This window comes from Quercus lobata, chromosome 7 (genome assembly GCF_001633185.2).
Source record: "Quercus lobata isolate SW786 chromosome 7, ValleyOak3.0 Primary Assembly, whole genome shotgun sequence".
In the NCBI taxonomy this organism is placed as follows: Eukaryota; Viridiplantae; Streptophyta; class Magnoliopsida; order Fagales; family Fagaceae; genus Quercus; species Quercus lobata.
The window spans coordinates 48,121,840-48,146,891 of NC_044910.1; the positions used below are offsets into that span (position 1 = coordinate 48,121,840).

The window sequence follows — 25,052 nt, forward strand, 5'->3', positions numbered from 1 at the left end:
AATCTGAGTAAAGTAGATAAGAGGTTTTGAGAAATACTCTTCAAAACTTTGTTTTTTGCAATTGCATCAATTATCTAACTTGAATTGTCTCCAACATTGTGAATCCAAAAAATTGTGAATCCAAAAATTGTCTCCAACATTGTGAATCCAAAAAATTGTGAATCCAAAAAAAAAAAAAAAATGATTGCTCTTTTGTAATCTTAAATTATGTATAAAAATATAATATCCGATTTGAAACGAAATCCAAACCATTTTTTGATCAATGCATTTTGATCTGCTTTGTCACAGATCACAGATGCTTTGTCTCCGCCGTTTGCTACATCAGCTGTAGTAGAAATGAAAACAAAAAACAAAAAAGAAAGTTCTGGGAAGGGGAGATGACCAAGGAATATTTTGAAAGACACAACCTTTAATTGAGATAGCGCTGTCTTATTTCTTATTTATACCGCACAAGACAAAATAAATAACAGTTTAATGCAGAATTGTTTTTCAAAGTTGCTGCTTGCCTCAATACTCTCACCCCCTCTGAATATAATAGAAAAAACCTCTCCTTAAAAACCTCTTCCTCTTGAAACAAATGCAATCTGAGTCTTATGTCTTTAACTCATCAAAGAAATCTAGATTCCCACAAGAAACATAAATAAAATAATACTCATCTAGAGATTATCATTTGATGAGATGGCCACGCAAGCATGAGAATAGTAATGGAATCCTATATCCATTGCTATCTAATAATTCATTGTCCGACTTTCTTGGAACACTTGATTGGGGAGCAACTTGGCCACCGACAAACAGCGAGTTTGTGTCCAAAACGGGCGGGATGGGTGAGAAATCACTAGGTCCATAAATATCTGGGCTCTGATTCCTTCTGTATACACTTGCAGTTCTCCTCTCTTCCTCAAGAAAGTGACCAAGAGATGGGGTATTGCTCTCGTTCACAGCATCAGTGCTTAGTTTTGAGCATAGTGAGAATAGCCAAGATTTGGGCTTGTGGTTCTTTCCTTCTCTTAAGGTTTCTGCTGTTCTCCCCCTTGTTGTTCTTCGTGAAAGCTCTAAAATGCTTGAAACTCCAATTAGGCTGCCAAGTGTGATGCTTTTGTCGTGGAAGAACGACCCAGTGGACTGAAACCAACCACACAGAAATTCATGGTTAAAACACAGCGTGAAAGTTCATAAAATAGTCTGAATTGATAGACATATTGTCTCTTCAGATAAGACACATTCTTACATATTTTTCTCTAGTTAAGGTACAAGTTAATGCACATTTGAGCAAGAGGCTTGGCTTATCTTTGATTTGAAATTATATATTGTAACCAATCCAATAATAATCCATAGTGAACAATGTTTAAGATGAGGCAAATTTTTAAAAAAAAAAAAAAAAAAGTTAAATGCAGTGATATGCCACTTGCGTATAAGATTTCAATGATAAATGAGACCACGTTTGGGGACCCTTCTAAAGCAAAATGTAAAATACAAATCTGCTAGGAGCTCTAAGTGCTAGTGATCATCTTTCTCGTGTTGTCACTAGATTGAATATAGCTGAAAGCTGAGTATGAGAAGCACCAAGTACAGATTTTTTTAATACAAAGAAAAACAGATCCATATCTAAAGGAGCACTTGAAGCATATAAATGTGGGCGGACGCCATCATAGAAAACCATGTGGAAAGAGTAAAGTGATTTCAACTTTAAATAGGCATGACCAAGAGAAACTAGTTAACTAACTGCACACACACATCCAACAAATACAAAATCAGGTAGGAACATAGATGTAACTTTTGTAGAAACATTTTTCTGTCCTCTAGCTCTACGTAACATACATTGAATGTGATTCTCAACAATCATCAAAAAGGGAAAATTGGTCTGAAACTGAGATGTTCATTCCAGTCAAGTTTTTTTTTTTTTTTTTTTTTTTTTAAATAATTTTTTTTTTAAAAAAAAAATTGAAGGTCATGTCATAGCAATAAATGTGTACACCTAAACATAACAAGAAAATGGAAAAAGTGGCAATTATTATTTCTATCATGACAGTCAAAAACGGTTTGCTAGCACACAACGTAAACAGAATTACAGAATCATCATAGAAGCAAGTATAAACAAAAGACGCATGCTGGGTTTTTTTTTTTTTTTTTTCTTCTCCTTCTGTGTTCCACTACTGCTTTTTATGAGGAAAATGTGTACTGACCTCAGTATCAAGATCTGAAGAAGAAACAATGGAGGAGGTGGGAGAGCCAGTGAGCAAAGTGCTGAAGGAGACTGATCCAGACAAATCACGATTTCTCACCAACCCAACTCTTGCATTCAGTGGTCTCAACCCCAAAGGCCACCCTTCTTCCTGCATTCCAAATCAATCATCTGGGTACAGTCATTTACTCAAAATCTCCAAAAAAAAGTCCATAAAAAGTATTCATTATTGTACATTTACTAAGTGTTTGTGAGTGCAAAAGAGAGAGAGAGAGAGAGAGAGAGAGAGGCAGAGGTACCTGCTGAGCCATGATTCTGTAGCCCCGAAGTAGTTAAAGAAAGCGGGACTGACTGATATACTAGGAGGTCACCTCAGAGAAAGAATGAACTGTCATTCCACCATTATCACCTAATCTGACCAAGGAATTGAAAAAAGAAGTAGAAGATAAGATTGAAAAGAAAAGGAAAATGAAATGTAGAACAAGAAAAAGAGTTCAAAAGAACAGTGATTGTTTAGATAATAAAAGAAGGGATAAAAAAGAGTAATGCTTGAAGCACAAGCTGCCGCATTGCCTGTTTGAGCATACAGAGTCAAAACAAAAACACTTGGGGGAGAGAGTGTGACGTCTTACCGTTTTTTCTATGTGTCTCTCTCTGCCTCAGCAGACAAGACTAGCTAGCGGAAGGAGATGCAACTCATGGAAATAAGAATAATTTTTGTACGGGGGAGTGACACAAAAAGGGACACAGTAAGGCAGGGAGGACCAGAGGAAGGCTACTTTCCTTTTCTTTTTTGGCTCTAAATTACTAGAATAGCCCTTCATATATTGGATTATTTTTGTTGCTTTGATTTGTTGTTTAAACAAATCACAATCGTCCACCTGGCTATATTTTTATGACTTTTATAGAAACACAAAATCTAATGCTGGTGCTTAAAAACTCACTTCCTTATTGGAGATCATTTGAAAACCATATCTCTTTTCATAGAAAAATGCTGTCAACGCTGAAAATGGAGAAATTATTAAGTACACCAAAACATTGCTAAAATGGTCCTCCTAACCAATGAAATAATGTCATATATGTAAATGTGAGTTAGATTCTTAATCAACACAAAAATAAAAAAATAAAAAAATTACTAAGCAATATCACATTTGCATAAATAGCAGAATTTTATCTGTTAAAATGACTAAGAATACCATTTCAGCAATCCTCCATGACCTAATAATTTATCCTAAAAATCAAAATTCAAGAAAGAATATCAATTTTGGTCCACGGTAGGTTATACTTGGCAGGTCCATTATTCCAATCTTTGTGGTCCATTTCATGCAGCATCTATTTTTGTGATTTTATACGTTGGCATAATAATCTCATAGTAATACATGGGGCTTGTGAAGCTAATTTTGTGGAACGTATTGCCACCACGGATGATGGGTTATTGTTTTTCAATATGGGGGAGGACAATATGCCTTGTTAAAGACTGAAAAAACTGAAAATGGAAATCGTTGTGCTTTGGTATATATCAACTGTTTCGTCATCCTGTCTTTGGAGGCCTACTTTTTCTTTTTGGTCCAAAAGCTCTATTCTCTTACTCCCTTGTCCAACACAAGCTCCCTTCGCTATCATGCAATTCTGCCCAAGCTCTGACACATTCTGCATACGTTCTCAAAAGTCTCAAACTCTTCAATTTCATCATGATTTTTGGATTGTTGCACAACAACAGCAAAAATAGACGTTATTCTTCATATTCCTGCCTTCCCTTCTTGTTCATTTCCCCTAGGAGGGGAGAAAAATGAAATTTCATCTCTTTATATATGCATGTTTCAATTGCTTTCACTTGTTGAAGGAACAATTAGGCTCACTTGAACAAGCATATAGTCATATACAGAATCTTGTTTTACCTCATTTTTACAAGGGTCCAGTTAATGTGTGCCCTTAGGGTACATATTAGTAAAATCCTTTTTACAATTCATGGTCAAATCAGTGTAAATATGTTGACTGGTGAGAGCTTTTTGCTGACACCATACCCAGTCTGAATCTGATAATTTCTTAACACAATTCAGAGGATGTGGTGGACCAGAATTGCTGACTGGATTCGAGGTTGATGTTTCTCATCTCTGGCCTTGGCTTGCACCCGGTCGATATTCTCCAATTCCAAGCAGGTCCTGCAAATGTAAAACTACAGATGTGAGCTTTCACTTTTCAGCAGAAAAGTAGGCTATATTAATAATAATAAAAATCCCCTTCTACATTTCACTTTGTTTTACAAAGATGTCTCTAATCACAAAAATTTAACAATGAGAACAAGATAGCTTAAAACTCAAATGGTGAAACAGATCCATTTCCCCATTATCCATCAAATTCTTCGGAGAAAGTGAATCATCAATATCTAAAAGAAAGCAAAATATCATTGTGGGACTGGGGAATGTCACATGCATAGTGTGCCAACTCGAGTGTGCTATGGGAAAAAAAAGGGAAAAAAGAAGAAGAATAATAAGGGAATTTCAATTGTATGCAAGAAAATCTTGATGTTACACATAGCTAATCCAGCATGCAGCAGGGTATAGACCATCAAATTGTACAAATAATGACTTCATAGCATTGGAAATGAAACAATGCAAATTAGAATCATGGGTCATGCACCATTTTCTAATGGTTAGCTAAGGAGAAGAAAGGCTCAGGTATTAGTTAATGAGGCAAGACAGCATATCCTAATATGAATGATACAAATAATGCAATATTTGAGTCATTTACAGGACAGCCAGTGAAGCTTGCAAGCATCTAAATCCATGACACATTGTTGTAGCACTTCCAGACTAAAATTATCTGAAAATGTTGTCTTTGTGTCTAGAAATCTTTCCCAAATTCCAACATTTGATCAGTGTCTTGCATAATCTTCATAATGAAAGCTCTGATACTATCTTCATACAATAGAGGTATCACCAACTTGTAACATTGAGACTTGACAACAGCTAGCTTCAAGAGACTAAAATTTTAATGCAAGCACATATTTAACATTCAGGAAAATTTTCTTAATGAAAAATACTTGAAATTTTATACTGTTTAACAAAAATTCTACTTTTGTCTTCTAGACTACATGTTGTGCAAACAATGGCAATGGCAATTGTCTGTAGACCAAAGGGCATCACCTCCCTCCTCTAAACAAAGAGTGAAGGGTGGGCCATAGGTTCAACCTAGGTGTGACATTTATCTTTGCCTTGAAGAAACAATATGTGACCAATGGCAATCAACTCAATGTAACTTACTGAGCTATACTACTTGCTCCATTTTATTATTTATGGCATCTATAGGATCCACAGAAAGAAAAGAAACGATACTAAAGCTACATACTAACAATATGATAAGACTCTACGCTGATCCAAGCTTCAGCCAATGATTATGACGCTAGTCTAACATCAAAGCTTACTGTCTATGTAAACCAGTGAAAATGCAACAATCATATGAACTGCTAGTTGTTGAATATCAATAGCATATTTAGGCACAAGCCAACTGCAAGAAGAAAAGATATACTTGGCATGATTTATTTTTCGCTCTGGTCTCTGCTGTACTGGGTATATCATGATTTGGTTTTAAAAATCTCTTCTCACGCCGCTCACATGAGCCCCACCCATCTGAGAACCTACCACCTCTAGCAACAAAAGAAAAGAATAGCAAATCATAGTCAGAACAAATAATACATTAGATATACTAACAATATGGTTTAATACTCAAAAGCCAGATAACATACTGCATGTATGCCCGAACCACAAATTCAGCACGCTGAACATTTCGATTTTCATCAAATTCAATAGTCTTGTCTCTGATTTCAAAAGAGAGGTTGAAGTAGAATGATATCTTCCTCCACCCTGCTTAATACAGACACCGGATGTTATGTTTACTGCTTCATGTTGAAACAGCAAGAGAGGAGATACCCATAATCTTTTACCTGATTTTTTTATGAAAGGGTTTCCAGAAATCATCACGTAATCACTTCTCTCCAATATCTGTCCATTGACAGCATTTGATTAGAACAAATTGCATGAAATTCCTTTGGAGTGTACGATGTGTGGCATGTGCACCCATCCATTACAGGAGCACGTAACAACTAACACTATATTGTGTCTGTGCAGATATTTTAAGTTCATTCCAAACATATGATAGAAATTCAATATTCAAGCATGAGATGCTTCAAAAATTCATCTAAACAAGCAGGGAAATAGTAACTTAAGCCTGTAGGACAGTAAGAAGTGTAAAGTAAAAGTAAAAGGGAAAACTAAGTAAATTCAAATTTAAAAAGTTGCTAGCTGAAATCCAAAAAGGCAACAGAGACATTAATGAAAACAACTGCACTAAAGTCTAAAGGGTTGTCTTATAAAAGGTACACTTGGGCTAGAAAACTTGGGTTTTACTTTTACCACTTCTTAAGTTAAACATACAACAAAAATCAAATTCACCAAAAGGCCTGACCAGAGAGAAGAAATGGGGAACATAGGAAGGTTCTGAAGAAACTTCCAACCAAAGCACAAGGGTTGTGTCACATTAGAGGCACTAGTCTACAATAGGACGTATTTCAAATTACACCAATTTATAAGACACATTCTACCATGTGCTTGTAGTTGTGTCTCATCAACATAATGCTGGTCTGAGTGCTCTCTATCACTAATCCAAAGGACACCCATTGTTACATGAATTAAAATCTTACATGTCCTATTATAAGTGAGTAACATATATTGATCATACCTGTCAAACACCAAAACACAGTGGTTTTTACTACAGTACTACTAAATTGTCTCTTCTTTAATCTTACATCAGTACTTTATACTATGAATTAAACCCTTACAACCGAATACAAATCCTCTGAAACAATAGGCAAATTTATCACATATAACATATGTCATACATTTAACAAAAACAAAAATACAATTCATTAGAATCCGAGTCCATCATTGTTGAAATGATTTAACATTTTGTGTTTCTTACGTGCCACGCTTAAAAAAAAAAAAAAAATTGATTTCACACAAGCAAAATCAACTTAATCCAATATATAACATAAAAATTAATTTTGAAACTAAAATCAAAGTAAATTACCGCCATAGCTGTATTCTGATACTCCTTAAACAGTGAAACTGAAGGGAACCTCCCAGACAAGCTATGCACCATATGCTTCTCCTCGCTCCGCCCATAGCTTTCCGAACGAGGACTAAGCTCCTTCACACTGAACTTCCCAATCTCCGGCGACAAATGCGCTTCCGGCGACGAATACACCGGAGTGGTCGGCGTGCGCTGCACGTTTTTGAGCACGATAAGAGGACTGGTCTCGCTAGCTTCCGAAGCACAAGTCCTTGCGACCTTCCGAGGCTGGCGATAGACCCAGGGTTCCTGAATCACCTCGCCTTGGACCGAAACCCTAGATTTGGTGTCGGACTGGTTGGAGTTTGGGGTTTTAGGGTATTTAGAGAGCTTTGATGGCGGCGAGGGGTTTGAGATTGGGGATAGGGATTGGAAATTGGGGGATCTGATAGCGAGGGATTTGGAGGCGGAATGAGAGGCCACGGCGGAGTCGATTACGGCCCATAAATCTGCGTCGTCGAGGTCCCTATCGTCGGAGACAGAGTGAGGAACTATGGAGGCCATTTTTTTGGTATTAAGGCTTGGGAGTTTTTGAAGACTGGAAATAGAGCTTTAGTAAATTTGTGAGAGGTTTATGATTTTGAGCTGAGAGGTAAGAAGATCTGGTTTCTTCTCAAGTCTCAATTCTGAAGAAATAAAAGGGCAGCAGTACTGGGCAGTGGTCACTGGGCACGGCGCGCGAGAAGATGTTTTTTAAATTCAAATTTGTGTGATGCGAGGAAACGGTGCCGTAACACTTTACTTTGTGTTGTTGCTGTTTGAATTTGGTGAACAAATTCTATAATAATTTCATTTTTTTTTATTATCTAATTTTTAGTGTTCAATTTTCTTAAATGACATGGCTGCCTGTACACTTTTATAGAGTTGTAAATTTGAATCCGAATTACGAAATTGGGGAAATGGACAATATTTGAAATTGAGGGATCCAATTCCAACTAACCACAGCATATGCTCATTCATTGCTCACCAATGAAATAGATTAAGGTTTCATCTTTCTTTTTTTTTTTTTCTTTTTTTTTTTGAGTAGAACACGTGGTGCACAATATGAATCCTCTAAGTTTATGCAATCTTTACACTAAATTGTAGAGAACTGAGACGGTAAATAAAATTGGTGTAAGTGATAGTATAATGATAATGACATCTTTTGTGATACTTTATATTTGTGATTTAAACCATACTAGTTTTCCTTCCCCCACTATCTATGAGTCTAAAAAAATGTAAACAAATCAAACCAAGTTGAGTATTAAAAATTCAAAATTGTTTATTTAATTAGGTAAAACTTAAATACTGAACACTAGGTTTTTTTTTTTAAAAAAAAAAAAAAATGAACATATAATTCAATTGAATTTAATTGTAGTTGAAAAAGATTTGTGTTTTATTGGTCAATAGAACAATGTGTTTGAACTTAATTGAGGAACTAAATGTACAACACCTAAGGAACTCTAAAGAATTCCTAATCAACTTTGTTTCAAACAAAGTTCATTACCAAGTTAGATTATATGTTTATGTTTAGTTTATTTTTTTGTTGATCACGAGTTACTTGATTAACATATCATTTCCCTGCATATAATATACACCAAGATTAAATATTTTGTCCTTTTATTATAAATATATGCTAATAATTAAGAAATAAATTATGATTGAAATTATATTGTTTGAGTTAATTAAATAGAATTATTTTCATAAATGAATTTATTTTAAAAATAGATTAACCAAGCATGTTACAAATTATATAAAATTTATAGTATGAAATAGACTATTTTATATTTTCAATAAATTATAAACACTAATTTGATTTTATATTAATTTATTTACAATTTTACACCATCCAATCTCAAGACTATATATATATGACTTGTTTATTAAACCTAAACGTAGACTTGAACTTGATTTGTTTAGTAAATAATTAAACGAACATAAACACATTTTCATCCCTACAGAGAAGTCTCCTCACAAGAGTTCTTCCAATCTTTTAAGATTGTATGTTTATTGTGCATGCCATATCATCCCAAAAAATCAACAAATAAACAGTTTGGATCCTTGTATTATAACTGTTAAAAAAGAAAAAAAAAATAGTAAACGTAAAAAAAAAAAAAGAAGGGCTAACAAGTTTGGTAAAAATTGATTGTCGAAATGTAATTAATCTTAGAAAGATTACTATAGTTTGGACAAGTGAGGTTTTTAATTCAAATAGTTAAAGTGATTGTATCACATAATCAATGTATATTTTCCTTGTCTTCATATATTTAATCTTGATTCAATACACAGTAAATATAATACTTACATGAACATGAATAGTAACTTTGATAAGCATCAAATCGTGTTTATTGTTCTCTACTCCACATGAGCAACCATTATGGTTGATCGAGTTCCTTGAAACGCTTTAACGCAGATTGCTCAAAACGCCGAAACGGAGTGCAAGACTCTTCACTTTCTTCTTCAATAAAATCTACTAAATTATCGTTGTTGAGATCCACGACTTGGTCGCTCCTGCTGGCATCAGCCACGAAGGCATTCAATTCATCAACAGGCCACTCAAAATCCTTGACCATGACCAATTTCTTCTTCATCTCTGGAAGTAATGGAACCTTCTGCTTCTTTACGCGACCGATCTTGGAGGAGATCGCAGAGAGAAGAACCGGATCCAAGTAATCCTCAAGCTGCTTCTTCGTCTTCTTCTTGCTGATTGAAACACCGATAAGAGTTGAATTGAACAAGCAAAATTAATTGAAATTCCAAGAAATTAATTAAGCAATTGTGTGTGAGAGAGAGAGAGAGAGTACGGGGATGAGATTGGAGGAGAGTGGAGAGAGGAAGGTCGAATGAGGCGTTTCTGAATGTCTTGGACGGTGGCGATGAGAGGACTCGATTCTTGATCTCTGCTTCCCTGCATCGTTGTTTTTTTTCCCGCCTTTTGTTTCTCACCCAATTATGAACTACGCAGGTGTGTTTGTGGTTATGCTCTGTGGAGTTGTGGTGCATTTGTTTTTTCATTTTTCACGCACTATTGATTATATATGGTGCACCCAACGTAGTCCCATTCCCACTTGGTAGCTTCTTGGGCGCGATGGTGCGCCTGTATCACAGCCGGACAAGATAATTTTGGCTTTTGTTTTAACACACTCTTAGAATTTAAGATGTATTTAAATACTGTTTATTTTGTTGAAAACTGAAAATTTATTATTGATTAAAAACACTGTAACAAAATATTTTTTATTACTGAAAATACCACTCATGCGTTTTTCATCACCTGGCTGGTCCATGAACAGTGCCATGGGACCAGCCAAAAAAAACACAACGCACACAAACGCAGAAATGTTGCTACGCAAATGCACACTTATTTATTTATTTTGGGTTAAAAAAATATAAAAAACGATTGACAATTTTATTAGTAGGGCTCAAGACATAAAAGAGTTATGTAGGTATAGCCTATAGAAATTGGTAGAGGTCAATTTATGTGTGTGTGTTTTTTAAAGGGAAAAATTAATGAATTTCTTAAAAATATTGGTTTAGAAAATATTTGTAAAAAAAAAAAAAAAAAGGAAAAAAACTCATTTTTTAACAATTTTTTTTTTAATTTTTATATTTTCTTAAAATTGTTCTTTAATAAATGCACTATTAACAAAACTTTTTTTTAATAATAATAAAATGTTACGTAATTAAGAAATTGTCAAGTCCTTACCTAATTGGACACACAAGAAATAAAAGTTAACCGAATGACTAATATCACTCTTTTTTTTAATTTTTTATTTATTTGATGGACTAATGACATTCATTAAAAAAAGAAACTTGAGGAACCATTAACACTCATTTAAAATTTAAAAGATTAAAAATGCTGGAGATGTAAACTTTGTGGTATGTTTGGCTGGATGAAAAAAAAAGGAAAGATAGAATTGGAGAAAGAAAAATGAGAATTTTCCTCTGTTTAGTATGGTTGAAATGAGGGAGAATAGACTCCCCTTTTTCTATCCTCCCAAATGGGAAGAAAAAGTGGGAGAGAAAATGTTTCTTACATGGAATTTACTATTTTGTCCATTCTAATTACAATATTTGCTATTCTCATATAAGTCATATTTGTGGATTGGATGACTGACTTGCCTTATACTAACATTGCTCATTCATCTCTTATTTTAGATTGCAGGGATTTGGTGAGGCAAATTCCAAGTGTGAAAATCAACCACTACTTTAGGGAAGTTAATCAATGTGTGCTGATTGCTGACTGGTTGGCAAAGATAGAAATTACCTTACCGCATGGATTTTGTAATTTACGATACGCCTCGCATGGAGATCAATTTGCTTTTACTTTATGACTATATTTGTATTATGAGAGGTGTTATAATAACTCTTACTTTGTTACTTAGTTTATTTTTATTTATATCAGATGCCTTCTTTAACCCAAAAAGAAAAGAAAAGAGAAAAAGAATATAAGTCATATAACAATACTTTGTTACTTAGTAAATTACATTTTCTATACTCTATTTCAAACACACAAGAAAATGAAAATGTGTATGAGTGTAGGAGGGAGAGAGACCAGAGAGGAAAAAAGAAAATTGTACATTTTTTTTTAATCCATCCTCTCTGGTCTCTATCCCTCCTACACTCACATTATCATTCTCCCAACAACCAAAACAATGTATTTCCGCCCATAATTAATTCTAATGTTTCCAGGGGTCCCCTGGCCACTATAAGGGTCCTAGACAGTGTGATATACCGAACTTGATTTAAATTCAGTTAGCCTAGCTCTCCAACTGTAAACGGTCAACTATCCCCCATACCCCATTAAAGTCTCAGCGAGCCCTTTAAAAGCTCCCACCCCATTCTTGAAAGTATCACCAACAAAACCAAAATCAAAATCAAAATCAAAATCGATTACTTTTATTGCATTGCAAATTGCAATTCCCAAATCCCAAGCAAGCATGAAGGTCACTGTTATCACTCGGAGCGGTAGAGAAATCATCAAAGGCGGCCTCGACCTCAATCACTCTGTACCATTTCTTCATTTCCCTTTCATTTTGCAAATTTAGTACTGTAGTTTGATAAGCTAATTATTTATTATTGCATTGCTTTGCATTTTAAGGTTTTCTCAGGAACCAAACATAGACTAATTTAGTTTCTCTTTCTGTTGCTCTGCACTGCAGGCTACGGTGAGTGATCTGCAGGAGGCTATACATCGACGATGTAAGTTCTGAAAAACATATGTGTGTTTGTTGTTTCTGTTGTTGATGACTAGATGTTTGTTCTATATTTATCAGCTGTCATTGATGTTGCTGATCTTAGAGTATATGTAAGAATTTCCATGAATATTTCAATTCCCAGAAATTGTAATTCTTATCATCGATTAGGTAGGAAATTTTAATTCTTGCATATCTTGTATTTGTAAAATTACTAATATGAGACATAAATTCTAGTTTTTCAACTTTATATCACCGTTAAAAACTATTATATATACAGTTAATTTTAGAAAATGAAATGAATTTTTTGATCCAAATAATGAGTTTATCATTTAAAGAAGTTATCCATAATGGTTAAATTATTACTAATGAAGTTTGTAAAAAATGATCATAAACAATTATATAATTTTAAATCTAGTATTGTCTAAAATGTGATATAAACTCAAATTCTCCATATATCTGAACAAGTGTTCTTCAGAGCGTTTGATATGTCAAACTGTATGCTAATTTGTGATCTGTTTAGCCGTTTGGAGTCAGATATTTCCTTAAAGAACATCGATATACTTAATTGATGATATCTACACATTTTTACCTTTTCTGCAGAATTATCAAAATATTTTGTTAAACAGATAAACGAAGATTTAGGAAATCATTCCATTTGTTTTAGGTTGGATCACTTCCTTATATTTTTTAGTTATCAGTTCATATTGATTACATGCTGGCTCGACAATTTCTATTGATATGTTGATAACTTATTGGTTTTGAAATTATGTATCACATTGTTTGTTTTCCTCTTAAGTTCTGGAAATTCTTAGCTGGAGTTATTTTGACTCTGGGTTGGGGCCCTTTTTTGCTAATGAAGGTCCATAATTGGTGTTTGGATTACATTTGTTAAGAAAATTGAAACTAATTTGATATTTGATCTTTTTTTTTTTATTGCTATTAGTTTCTCCCATTTAATAGAGATGTTGGTTATTAATTTTATAGTTAATTTTCCTTATTTCAGAAACCTTATACAACTACATTTTCATGTTCAACAGGCAAAAAATACTATCCTTCAAGACAGCGTATTACTCTACCCGTCCAACCTGGATCCAAAGAAAGACCTGTTGTTCTGAATCCCAAAAAAAAATTGAAGATTACTACGATGGAAAATCAGATCACTTGACTGTAATATTCAAAGACCTGGGTCCACAGGTCTCCTACCGTACACTCTTCTTCTGGGAGTATTTGGGGCCTTTGATAATCTATCCAATATTCTACTACTTTCCAGTATATCAGTACTTTGGTTATGGAGGGGAGCGTATCATCCACCCGGTTCAAACATATGCCTTGTACTACTGGTGCTTCCATTACTTCAAACGTATTATGGAAACTTTTTTTGTGCATAGGTTTAGCCATGCAACCTCACCTCTATCCAATGTGTTTTGGAACTGTGCATATTATTGGACTTTTGGCTCACTCATTGCATACTATGTGAACCACCCATTATACACCCCAGTGAGCGACCTACAGATGAAGATTGGGTTTGGATTTGGGTTGATATGTCAAATTGCAAACTTCTATTGCCATCTTATTCTGAAAAGCCTTCGCAGCCCTGATGGAAGTGGGGGATATCAAATCCCACATGGGTTTTTGTTCAATATTTTGACCTGTGCAAATTACACCACTGAGATTTATCAGTGGCTGGGATTTAATATTGCAACACAAACTGTTGCTGGTTATGTATTCCTTGTGGTGGCTGCTTTTATAATGACTAATTGGGCCCTCGCAAAGCACCATCGCTTGAAGAAGGTAAATACTAGTTGCCTTTGCTCAGATAAAGGAACTGTTTGATCATTTATATTGTTGGTCAATGCGCCTTATATTAATCTAGATTCTTGTGGGAACCATTCAAATATTGGTATTCCTGAGAGTAGCTTTTGATCTTCAGTTGATACAATCTATGTTAAGCAAATTTAGCAGAGTTGTTCCTGTGTAGCTTTAGGATAGAGGCTAAATTATGATGTCTACTGCCAAGATAATATGGGAACTTGATCAACTATAGAATACCCTAAGCAGATGTCTGTGCTTATCTCATTATTTTTATTTTATTTCTGTTTAGTTTTATGTGTCAAATGTTCCTTAGGCCCATCCCTCTTTGGAATAATTGATGTTAATCTCTGTTATCCAGAACTGCAATATGCAAACATTGAACTTGCATGATTGATTCTATTGTTTTGTAACTACAATTTTGAATCATCTTTTCTAATTATGGACGCTTCTTAATCTGCAGCTTTTTGATGGGAAGGAAGGAAGGCCAAAATATCCACGGCGATGGGTGATTCTGCCTCCATTTCTGTAAAAATTAAAGAATACTTACCATAATTGGACCAGCAGGTAATGGTGTTATTTTAAGAATGTTCAAGGACACAAAATCTTTTTTGGGTAATCATTCCATCCAAAGTCATTTCCTTAGTCTGATTTATTTATTAGACAATTGAAAAATGTAAGTTGAGCCATAGGAATGATTAACTATGGCTGGACCTCTTTTTTATAAAAATTGTGATGAGGTCTTAATGTTCAATTTTGTTGTTTTGGAGGATTCTTTCTGTATTGTTGAGAATGTACTGGTGCTACTTATATTTGACCATCCATATGCACATTCTCACTTCTAATAACAGAATGTGCAACCCAAGTTCCACAAACTAGGTTAGAAGTATGGAAAATTCATTAAACTTGAGCGTTTCTTTGGGTTTTGGGTTTTGTTTGAGTGTTTGTTGATTTAGTGCTACTGTTATCTATGCTAATTTATAAAGCCTGAACCTTTGGTTAGTCTCTCACCAAAAGTAATATTTCCGAAGGAAAAGAAACTATGTCTGGAATTGATTTCCACTCATGGATAACTATACAACCACACCAACAACTAAGTCTTAGTCCCAAAACTTTGGGGTTGGCTCTAGAGCCTCAACAAACTAGTCAGTGCTAGTATAGTTTGAGGTTTCTCTATGTTTTTGGGTATTTCTTTCACTATGGTCATAACCATTTATTTATAAGTGTTTTTAATCTCTGCGGTTACTTCATGTGTGTGTGTGTATTAAATAATCTCCACCATTTAGAAGTGATCTTGGAAGGTGACTCAGTTATGATGGTAGTTGATCTAATATTAAAAGAACCAATCTGTCCAAAGTGGGGGATATCATCGATAAAGCAAGGAGTGGTTTAAGAGGTTTTAGAAGATGGAAGTTATCTCCATGTAGGAAGGAGAGGGAAGATAGAAGCACATAGATTGGCAAGGCATGCCCAACATATGGAAGATGCTTGTGCTTTCATAGAAGATGTACCAATTTTTCTGGAAAACCATATCTCTTCTGATGTAATACAAATCAAATGAATATAAAATCTATCTTCTTCTACTAATAAAAACTTAAAATAAAGGATGTTGATCATAGTGGATACCATAACCCAGAGTTACCATAGATGAAAAATAGATGAGAACCACTAAATAAAACTTTAGGACCAACTCTCATGGTTCTCTTTCTCTCTCTCTCCAACTTGGTCAAAAGCTTCAAGAAATATCTTGCAATAAAAATGCTCACCTGTCACATGGATTGTAGGAATGAAGGAAATGCTGTCATCTTCCAACTGACAAACAACCTCCGATTTCATTTTTAGTCAAGGTTAAATGGCAAACTTTGAATGTTGTTTCACTATCAGAACAATGGTTCAACTGCTTTGGATTTAAAAAGATGAGCAGATACCTAGATGAATGTCGTTTTTTTTATCCTTTATGACAAATCGTATACACTTCCAACAGGAAAACTTCTACAGAAATATGGCATGAAAAAAAATCCAAAAAAGATGACCAGATACCTAAATGAATGTAGTTCTATTTTTTAACCATTATGACAAATCGTTTACACTTCAAACAGGAAAACTTCTACAGAAATATGGCATGAAAAAAAAAAAATCCAAAAACAAACATTGGATTATCTTTTGGAAGAAATGATTAAATGTCAAACAGTTTATGGAAAACACACTGTAGTTACCAAACAAGGACCATCCTTTTCAACGACAATCATATACAAATAACACAACACCTTTGTTTTAGGTGTATCATATGAATAACTAGTAAATGAATAATGGCCAACAAAGTTCTCTCTTCTGTTGCTCTTGCAAAGTACAACAATGGAGCTCTACGATTGTCATCAACTTGAACCCACCCTTACTCTTTTGTTGCACCCAGTGATTTTTCTTAGCCACAAATAGAATCAATGACCTTTTATTGTTTTTTCTTTCCAGCACAAACTCAGTTGTAGAAATTACTAGAATTACTTTGTTGTTTGCAATGATTTTGCAAGTAGACCAAAAGCAATAAGAAAATAACTAACAAAAGAATTATGCAAGTGAACAAAAGTACAAAACCATAAGAAAATGATCTAACCTAGTGTAATATTTAATGCGGACATGATCTGATGTGTAATTACTAGCCAGATGCTGGCACAGAATCTCCTTTGCATACAACCCTCTGACAGTACCGATCAAGGAGACCAAAAATAGAGCCTATTTTGTGAGGTATGTAATATTCATCAAGATGGAACACTAACACGCATTTATATAGGATTTGAACTCAGGAACTATCATTCATTGCCATATGTTACATGACATACAATTACATCTGATCATGGCTTCCAATGATATGTAGAAAATCAAAACACCTATGATTTGGAGTAAACACATATAGGCATCAATTATGTGGGAGTGGATCAGCTATAATTTACAAAAACTATTGTGAGGAGCTTTTGGCATATAGAATATTAAATACCAGTCCTGCAGTTTGATTTCACTGGAATGGAGCAACTCCCACATGCAAGAATTATATTCTCATGTTGCAACGCAGAAGTTTTGCCATAAAAAAGGAATGCTTCTATCTTTGCCAATAGAAATCCACTCATGTAGGGCCTCCAAAAATGTTTGTTTGGCGGCCAATCCTACGCGGTAACCCAAAATTTTGGTAAGCCCTGATCTCACCTCCCAATCCTGCTGTCACAATTACTAAGCCCCATGCTGTTGCTTGGGTGGTATGGGTCACATGGTTATTACCAGCATCAAACCAAGACCAAGATGAAGACGATGGATTGGCAGCAGAAATAGAAGGTGAATCACCGTATCTAAACAAGGCAGAAAGTGAAGTGAATGACTCGCCAATCCCAGAATCTGTACGTGAAACATAAGCAAGCTCTTCTTCTGGTGGACTTGAAACACTCTCTGAAACATTAGTGCTTTTCTTGGGAAGAGGTGGCAAGTGTCTTTTACTGTTTACAAAGTTTTCTTCTTTGGTTGGCGATCCTCCAGCAGAAGGTGTTGGAAGAGATGGCAAGTGTCTTTTACTGCTTGCAGAGTTGTCTTCTTTGGTCGGTGACCCTCCAGAAGAAGGTAGTTGTGAAGTAAGGCGTTTGGATTGTCTTTTAGATTGCACTGACATGGTTGGTGGTTCACCCTTTATGGTACCTGGCCATGGGATTGCTACTGAAACATCCTTACACTGAAAGTGCTCGTGTGATTGGGTGACTACATTTTTGGGTTTTCCTGTCCCAGCATTTCTGGGCTCTTCATGCTTCCAAACATAAACTTGAGAATCTTCACTTGCAGTAACGATATATTTCCCATCTTGACTAAAAGAAGCTGAAATTTGGCTGCTTGTATTTCGAAAACCTGCTATATATCCAACCAACAAAGCCATTAACATAACCAGAAAAAGGTTACAACACACCAGCTAAAAGGTAGAGACTTCTGCTCCTATGATTATGAAGATACCTTTGAATTTTTGAGTGACATCGGGACCATCCAAAATTCTAATCCGGGAATCAGCTGAAGTAACAAGCACTTGAGATGGATTTCCTGGGGCAAACTGTTCATAAACAAAGTTACTTGCCTCTTAGGCACACAGCATCACAAGAAAACAAAAAGGGAACAGAGCTAGAAACTGAAAGTAGAATTACCTGGAACCCAGTAATCTTTTTAGCTTGAGATTTCTTCTTTGTTTGAATATCAATCTGGCATATTTGATCTAATTTACAATCTAGGTCAACAAATACAGTGGAATCAACATATAGGCTTTGGTTTTTATATGATTATATTAGAAAGTAGAATAATGTTCAACAGGGTTCAATTGAATTCTTAGCATATATGTATAAAACAGAAACAACTAAAGGAACTCCTACCTTCTGTGCTGTACATGCGAATAATTCCTTTGTGTGAACCAATGATGGCACCCTACAGTTTCCAAAACATAAATTTTCACTAGAGGAATAAAGCCATGCCTATTGTATTTGGAAACAAAAGCTTTTGATTGTGATATTTACTAAGTTGATCCTATTTTACTGAGATTCGGTTAAACTGAAGTGAGCTTCCCTCTGAAAATTATAACTTTATTCAAGAGTATGAGACACAAAACATCCTGAAAAATTCAATTTAACTGGACCTGGCCGTCAGGGGTGTAAGATGCTGCAGTAACCATTTCATGAAAGTCAATCCAGTCCACAACGTGCCGTTCAGGTATGTTCCATATTCGAACCTTTGCATCAAGTGAGCCACTGATGAAATGGTTGTCGTCAATAGGATTGAACTGTATGCAAGTTACTGCAAAACCAAAATTCCTATGTCAAAAGAGTCCTCATAAAAATAAACTTACTTTTTCAAAAACAACAAAAAAAATCAGCAAAAAACCAAATAAACTGATGCCAAACAAACCCTATGTTACACTCAAAATAGACATAGTAAGACATCTAAGAAAAGAATACCAATGTTTGACCAAAATGAAGTCAAGATAGTATTGGAAACATGGTTAGACATCTCACCATAATCGTTGTGGGCAAACACCTTTAGACAGCTCTTGCTTTCCATGTCCCATAACCTGACAGTTTTGTCCATTGAAGATGAAAGCAACAGCTGCAAATCCATTCCAATTGGACCTGGTTATATTAAATCTCTGTATGACTATGTATATAGGAAATGTGAAGAAAAGCTATCTATACAAATACAATGAAAACAATCAATTAAGTTCTCTTTACAAAAAATGCTGAATTTCTTGAGATTTGTTTGTACATATACTACTACCACATGAAGGGTGAGAAGCAGGCTGACCTGAGATTTGGACCAGGACAGGTCCAAAACATCATCCAGATGACCTTGGAAGGAGCAGACAGGTTTTTCCAAGAACGAGAACACAGTTTCCGGAACATAAACATAGTCTGGAGCTGAGTTCCCTTTTCTTGTACTAGACTTTCCTCGTCTCTTCTTCTCTGATGGTAATGGCGTGACCTCTCCAATCCCAGGTCTATCCAGAGAACTGGAAGCACACAACGACAGTTGGAGAGGTGATATATTAGGACTCATACTCCCTTCCTCCCCTGACCTCAATGACATGACCTCACATTCCTGCACTTCCCACACATGAATTACTCTGTCTTCCCCTGCACTTGCAAGAAACCGCCCATCTTGACTGAACTTAATGCACCAAATCGACCCTTCATGACCCTGAATTTCTTGACACAAATGCAAAGCAGATAACTCCTTAAACGACTTCCCGCTCTGCCGGACTTTTGTCCATTCCGACGACGATGAATTCTTGATCGGTTTCTGCTCTACAACCGGTGAAGAAGAAACCTGCGAAAGCTCTCTCTCCTTTTCACCCATTAGCCCACTCATCGAATTGGCCAAACCTTTCACATTCTTCAACAAAGCGGCACCTCCTTTCTTGCTCATCCTCAAACTCCTGGAAAAATAAGAATTTGCACTCACTTTCCTATCGATGATCTCGTTCCTCCTGGACACGTTTTCTCGACGCATTAGCTCCTTAACAACCGGCGAATACCCAACACATTTCTCGAACTCTTCCATTGTCATCTTCTTCCCAGTTTGAAGATCACTCAACCTATTCCACATCCCATCTTCACCATATTCACTCACTACAAACTCCTTCCCTGTATCCAAACTCTTGATCAGAAAGAAAGCCCCCAACCTTCCCTTCGAAGACAATACCGACGACAACGCGCTGCTGTGTCGTATCGATCGCTTCCGTCCCAGTCTGGATCGAGCTTCGTTAGGAGAGATTGAATCCGTATAGGCACATATCCGAGCATGTTGGGCTAATATCATGGAGTAGGTTCTCGTGAGACGTTGCCTCGATATTGTACCAATGAGCTCCTCTTTCCTACGCGTGGATAGCGAAAACGAATCGCTTTGAATGTCTCCCTCTGAGCGCGAGCGTACGAGGACGATTGGACATTGAGAAGGCGAATGTGGAAGCGTCGTAGAAACAACATTGTCTTCTTCTTGTTCTTGTTCTTCTTCTTCTTGTTTATGTTGTTGTTGTTGTGGTTTGGGTGGTTCTTTTTCCGGAGAAGAAACATGATCGTGATCGTTTGTGTCGACTTTTTTATTGGAAACCACGTGATTAAAGCTGAGGGTTTTGCTGTTGCTGTTGTTGTTGTTGGGGGTGGTGGTGGCGGTGGCGGCTAAGCCCATGCCTTGGAGGAGGCGTTTCCGACGTTCATTGATGGAACCTGGTGTTGACATCCAGACATCATAATTGGGCGGCGAATTTATGAAGGAGGAGGAGGTGGTGGTGGAGGAAAGGGAGTCAAAATGGCTGAGTTTGGTGGAGCGGAGGGAGGAGACGGCGGAGGCGAATGACATACGGCTGCTTTCGAAATCGTCATCTTCCTCGTCGGAGGAGGAGCTGCAGCATGTGGCGGTGAGGTTGATGGAAACGGCAGAGGAGAAGGAGAGGCGGTTGTAGGACTCGAAGAATTGATCATCGTCGTCATTGTCGCCCAGACCCTCCCAGTTCATGGTAAGCGTTTTTCTACGTTCCATTTTAATTTTTTAATTTTTTTTGGGTGCAACGTGAGGGAAACATGTTTTTGTTTTTATTTTTGTTGTTTTTGTTTTTGTTTTTGGTTTTTTGGGTGAAAGGAATTAGTAGGAGGAAGAGGAAGAGAGAAAAAGAAGGGGGGTAAGGGTGGTCAGTGGTGGTTGTTACCGTTATGGTTTTGGTTTGGTTTGGTATGGTATTTGGGGGATTTTGATGGTAGGAAAAGAAACGGTCAAAGAGGGTTTTTATTTTATTTTATTTTCATTTCATTGCTTATATGATATGACATCTCTTCACGTCTGTTATCTTCTGTTGGGGCTGTCAACTCAACACCATTACTGCAATTGGCACGTTATTTTATTCTGTTTTTGCATTCGAGTCCTTGTCTTGGCACTCTGTCCTGCATGTTTATATTTTTTTCTTATAAAAAATTCTTAGTCATTAAAATAAATTCATTAAAAAAAAAACGTTTAAAACATTATAAAAATATATAAAATCTAATAGATCAAAGTACAACATGGAATTTTGTTGGAATGATTGGTATTGTTCGTTATTGACCGAAATTTGTATCGAAACATAACAAGGGTTTTGTTGTACTGATTTACATACCAAAACGAACAATTCCGATCCGAACTGAAGGTAATTCAATTTTTTTTTTTTTTTTTTAATGAACTCCTCCCATGTCTTATGTTTCTTTTTATAAAACCCCATGTTCAAACCGTGACTTTCGAGAGATAATGCTTTCGTTCACAGCGAGTTGGATGAGGAAGTGTACATGAGATTAATTACATCTTGGATTTTGAAGAAAGTTAAGGGGAAATCTTCTCAGTTTTGCAAAATCACTAGATCTTTGTATGGCCTTAAACTGGCCTCTCACCATTGGTCCAACAAGTTTTCTTCTACCTTGTTGCAGTGTGAGTTTGCTCGATCAATGTGTGATTACTCATTGTTCACTTGTACACAAGGTTTTATAACTATACTAGTGCATGCTGATGATATTTTAATTATAAGTAATGATCTTCCTTCTATTAACAAATTGAAGGCAGGCATTTCTTGATCAATAGTTCAAGTTAGAGGATATTGATCGAGCCAAGTATTTCTTAGGTTTGGAATTAGCTCACTCTTCTATTGGTTACTTGATTTTTCAGTGTAAATATGTCTTGAGAAATGATATATTTACAATATTTTTATAACTAATTATAAGTGGCAAGTTGTTATTGGTTGTTATTATTGGTGCAAAAAATTGTAATTTTAGTATTAAGTTCAAATTTAAACTAATAACAACTAACCACCTATGATTTGTTGTGAAAATGTTGTAAAAATATTGTAAACGTAGTATCTCTCATATGCCTTAGATATTCTATATGATTTAGGCTTTCTTGGTTGTAAGCCTACCCAAACCCCCACGGAACATAATATCAACTTATCTGCCACTGCTGGTCCTTTGCTTGATGATCCACCATTCACAGACAGCTTGTTGGTCGTCTTCTTTATTTGACATTAACATGGCCTGACTTGTCTTATTCCATGAGTCCTTCGCCAATTCATGGTTGAAGCACATGTCCCCCATCTACATGTTGCTCATCAAGTACTCCCATATCTCAAAGGCATTGTGGATTAAGGGTTCTGCTTCCCATCTTCTTGTTTTCCTCATCTTGAAGCTTTTACTAACTCTGATTGGGCTAGATGCCCTCATCCTGATGCAGCCAATTGGATATGATTTTTCAAAAACGTCTTTAATATTTCTTGAAGTCTGGTCAGTTTATTATTTAGTCCTTTATGTTGTATTTTGTGTAGAATTTAAGTTAGTCCACAAGTCCTGATTTGAGTTAATAGTCTTATGTGACATTTTGACTACATGATTGTGGAACTAGGGAGAGTATTTATTGTTGCAAGCTATCACTAGAGAATGTATGCTGCAAAGGACATCATCAACTTCTATTTGGAGAACTGTCCCAAGATTTTTCCCCAGAGCAGGTAAATCTCAATGAAATCACAATACCAAAAAAAAAGCCTTTAATTTCTTTCAGTTTTTACAATTTTTAAGGGAATTCAAAAAAAGGTGTATATTTTCCATTAAAGTTGATTCCATGGAAGCAGGCAGAAAAATTTTGTGAGTTCAGTGACAAGCTTGTTTGGTGCGGTGGTGGGGCCCAAGTATGATGGGAAGTACCTGCGGTCATTGACAAACGGGCTGCTTGGCAACCTAACTGTGAAACAGACTCTAACAGATGTGATCATTCCAACCTTTGACATCAAACGGGCTGCGGTCGTTCATGAATATGCTGATTTGTTCTTAGCAATGGTCTCACATGCTACACTTTGGGAAAAAAAAAATTACAAATAAGAATTCATTTAGCAAGGTTTATCATGAACGAGAAAAGATTGACCAATAGCATGTCGATTCCACTTTTATCACTGAAAAAAAAAAAAAAAGGATGGAAAGGAATGATTGGATATCTAATAGATAGAGGGAAGGATCTAATTATCTAAACCTGAGCTTGAGGTCAATTTTTCTGAAATTATGGGAGATTGATGCAGCAAACTGGATATGGTTTTTCAAAGATGCCTTTAAAATTTCTTGAAGTCTGGTCAATTTATTATTTAGTCCTTTGACTTGTAATTTATGTTGGATTTAAGTTATTCAAATAAGTCCTAATTTGAGATATGTATATATATATATATATATATATATATATATATATATGTCGAGGGGAAAATTGATGCCTCTATCTAAAATGTTGGGAAGCTAAGCCAAAACTCGATTATGGGCTCTTGAGATGGTACCCAAAGGCTTTCGGTGTGATGATAAAGCCTATCCAAGCAAGAAACTAAGGTTGTATTTAACAAAACAGCAACAAAAAAGCCCAATGAAAAATATGTTATAATATTTAATTAGTACATTAGTGGTCCTGGTTTGATAGTTCGAGTGAAATAAAATCTCCAGCGGTAAGGGTAAAATTACACTTAGTCTAGAAAAAACAGATTTAAACAGTCCATTGGTCAATGATTAAATAAATTTAGGAATGTGTTAACTCCTGGGGGTCCTTGTATGTCTTCGTCATGGAAGTTCATTGTACTTTCAGCCACCATTACATCAATGTGAGGGAAAAGTTCGATTGTTACATATACATTATATCCTTCAACCATAAAATAAAAAGTAAAAATTAAAGGTTCCATGGGAAGAGGGAAATGATTGGTTGGCATGGTGTGAAGGGAGAGAGGGATCTCAGCTCAGTGCAGCAAGTATTAAACTAAGATTTTGGTGGGTGTGTGTTCATAAGGCATGAATGAGACAATATGGGTTGTTTTAGTGAGTGAGATGAGATTAACTCTGAGATTAAGACTTTTGTGAGTAGTGGGAGGCATTTATGAGCTGTGTTTTTGTAAAAGAGAGGAAAGAATGTCTGAGGTTATATGAACGTGGGTTGAAAGGGATGAATAGTGAGCTTAAAGAGAGTTAAATTACTAGCAAAATGGCAAATAGACCAGGGGTTTCAGAGGGAGTTGTTCTTTTTGTGGGCTGAGGTGCTTATACTTTTATAATGGAGTTTAAAGAAGCATTAATTAACAAGCATCCAAAAAAACGTAGCTCTGATTCAAGGGAGCAGGTTAGTTGAATTAATAACCTGGATTTGGCCTAAAAATGGGAGATTTGCTTTTGGAGCTGTTTTGCTTCTTTGGACAAGGTAGTACGTGGAGTAATCTTGCATTA

General features: G+C 35.7%; 3 protein-coding genes and 1 pseudogene across 9 annotated transcripts; 1 reads left to right on the forward strand and 3 right to left on the reverse strand.

Moving 5' to 3' along the window:
* Positions 1–384: 384 nt before the first annotated feature.
* On the reverse strand, positions 385–8,015 carry LOC115954331 (uncharacterized protein At3g17950). 4 transcript variants are annotated; one of them, XM_031072259.1, is made up of 6 exons: positions 7,268–8,009; positions 6,126–6,183; positions 5,928–6,045; positions 5,711–5,828; positions 2,815–4,344; positions 2,499–2,591 (listed from the first exon to the last, which is right to left on the reverse strand). In XM_031072259.1, the coding sequence occupies exons 1-5, from the start codon at positions 7,811–7,813 to the stop codon at positions 4,291–4,293; spliced, it is 894 nt and encodes a 297-aa protein (XP_030928119.1). In that variant the 5' UTR covers positions 7,814–8,009; the 3' UTR covers positions 2,499–2,591; positions 2,815–4,290. The 4 variants fall into 4 exon arrangements, with proteins under 4 accessions (XP_030928121.1, XP_030928119.1, XP_030928118.1 ...); XM_031072258.1 differs by having other exon boundaries at positions 2,499–2,596; XM_031072261.1 differs by lacking the exons at positions 5,711–5,828; positions 5,928–6,045; positions 6,126–6,183; positions 7,268–8,009 and adding exons at positions 385–1,122; positions 2,184–2,333 and having other exon boundaries at positions 2,482–2,596; positions 2,815–3,284.
* Positions 8,016–9,546: 1,531 nt separating this feature from the next.
* Positions 9,547–10,269, reverse strand: LOC115952521. The gene is made up of 2 exons (XM_031069691.1): positions 10,093–10,269; positions 9,547–9,991 (listed from the first exon to the last, which is right to left on the reverse strand). Exons 1-2 carry the CDS (start codon positions 10,200–10,202, stop codon positions 9,664–9,666), a joined length of 438 nt encoding a protein of 145 aa, XP_030925551.1. The 5' UTR covers positions 10,203–10,269; the 3' UTR covers positions 9,547–9,663.
* A 1,719-nt stretch (positions 10,270–11,988) lies between these two features.
* On the forward strand, positions 11,989–15,137 carry LOC115953545 (annotated as a pseudogene). Its single transcript, XR_004083744.1, has 4 exons — positions 11,989–12,294; positions 12,448–12,487; positions 13,521–14,274; positions 14,756–15,137. The product of XR_004083744.1 is annotated as a very-long-chain enoyl-CoA reductase-like (transcript).
* A 477-nt stretch (positions 15,138–15,614) lies between these two features.
* LOC115953544 (WD repeat-containing protein 44-like) lies at positions 15,615–21,399 on the reverse strand. 3 transcript variants are annotated; one of them, XM_031071270.1, is made up of 7 exons: positions 19,606–21,399; positions 19,320–19,410; positions 18,944–19,101; positions 18,684–18,735; positions 18,462–18,541; positions 18,277–18,370; positions 15,615–18,174 (listed from the first exon to the last, which is right to left on the reverse strand). In XM_031071270.1, exons 1-7 carry the CDS (start codon positions 21,337–21,339, stop codon positions 17,411–17,413), a joined length of 2,973 nt encoding a protein of 990 aa, XP_030927130.1. In that variant the 5' UTR covers positions 21,340–21,399; the 3' UTR covers positions 15,615–17,410. The 3 variants fall into 3 exon arrangements, with proteins under 3 accessions (XP_030927130.1, XP_030927129.1, XP_030927128.1); XM_031071269.1 differs by having other exon boundaries at positions 15,615–18,177; XM_031071268.1 differs by having other exon boundaries at positions 15,615–18,177; positions 19,263–19,410.
* Positions 21,400–25,052: the final 3,653 nt, after the last annotated feature.

Bases quoted from the DNA above. Each gene is read 5' to 3' on its own strand.
- LOC115954331 (XM_031072259.1), bottom strand. From the start codon at position 7,813: ATGGCCTCCATAGTTCCTCACTCTGTCTCCGACGATAGGGACCTCGAC. The intron at 6,046-6,125 runs GTAAAAGATTAT...TGTATTAAGCAG, and splicing joins CCCTTTCATAAAAAAATCAG to GGTGGAGGAAGATATCATTC. The intron at 5,829-5,927 runs GTATGTTATCTG...TTTTGTTGCTAG, and splicing joins GTGGTTCGGGCATACATGCA to AGGTGGTAGGTTCTCAGATG.
- LOC115952521 (XM_031069691.1), bottom strand. From the start codon at position 10,202: ATGCAGGGAAGCAGAGATCAAGAATCGAGTCCTCTCATCGCCACCGTC. The intron at 9,992-10,092 runs GTACTCTCTCTC...TGTTTCAATCAG, and splicing joins TCTCCTCCAATCTCATCCCC to CAAGAAGAAGACGAAGAAGC.
- LOC115953544 (XM_031071268.1), bottom strand. From the start codon at position 21,339: ATGGAACGTAGAAAAACGCTTACCATGAACTGGGAGGGTCTGGGCGAC. The intron at 18,736-18,943 runs GTCCAGTTAAAT...TGGAAACTGTAG, and splicing joins CTTACACCCCTGACGGCCAG to GGTGCCATCATTGGTTCACA. The intron at 18,178-18,276 runs GTATCTTCATAA...TTGGATATATAG, and splicing joins TGTCACTCAAAAATTCAAAG to CAGGTTTTCGAAATACAAGC.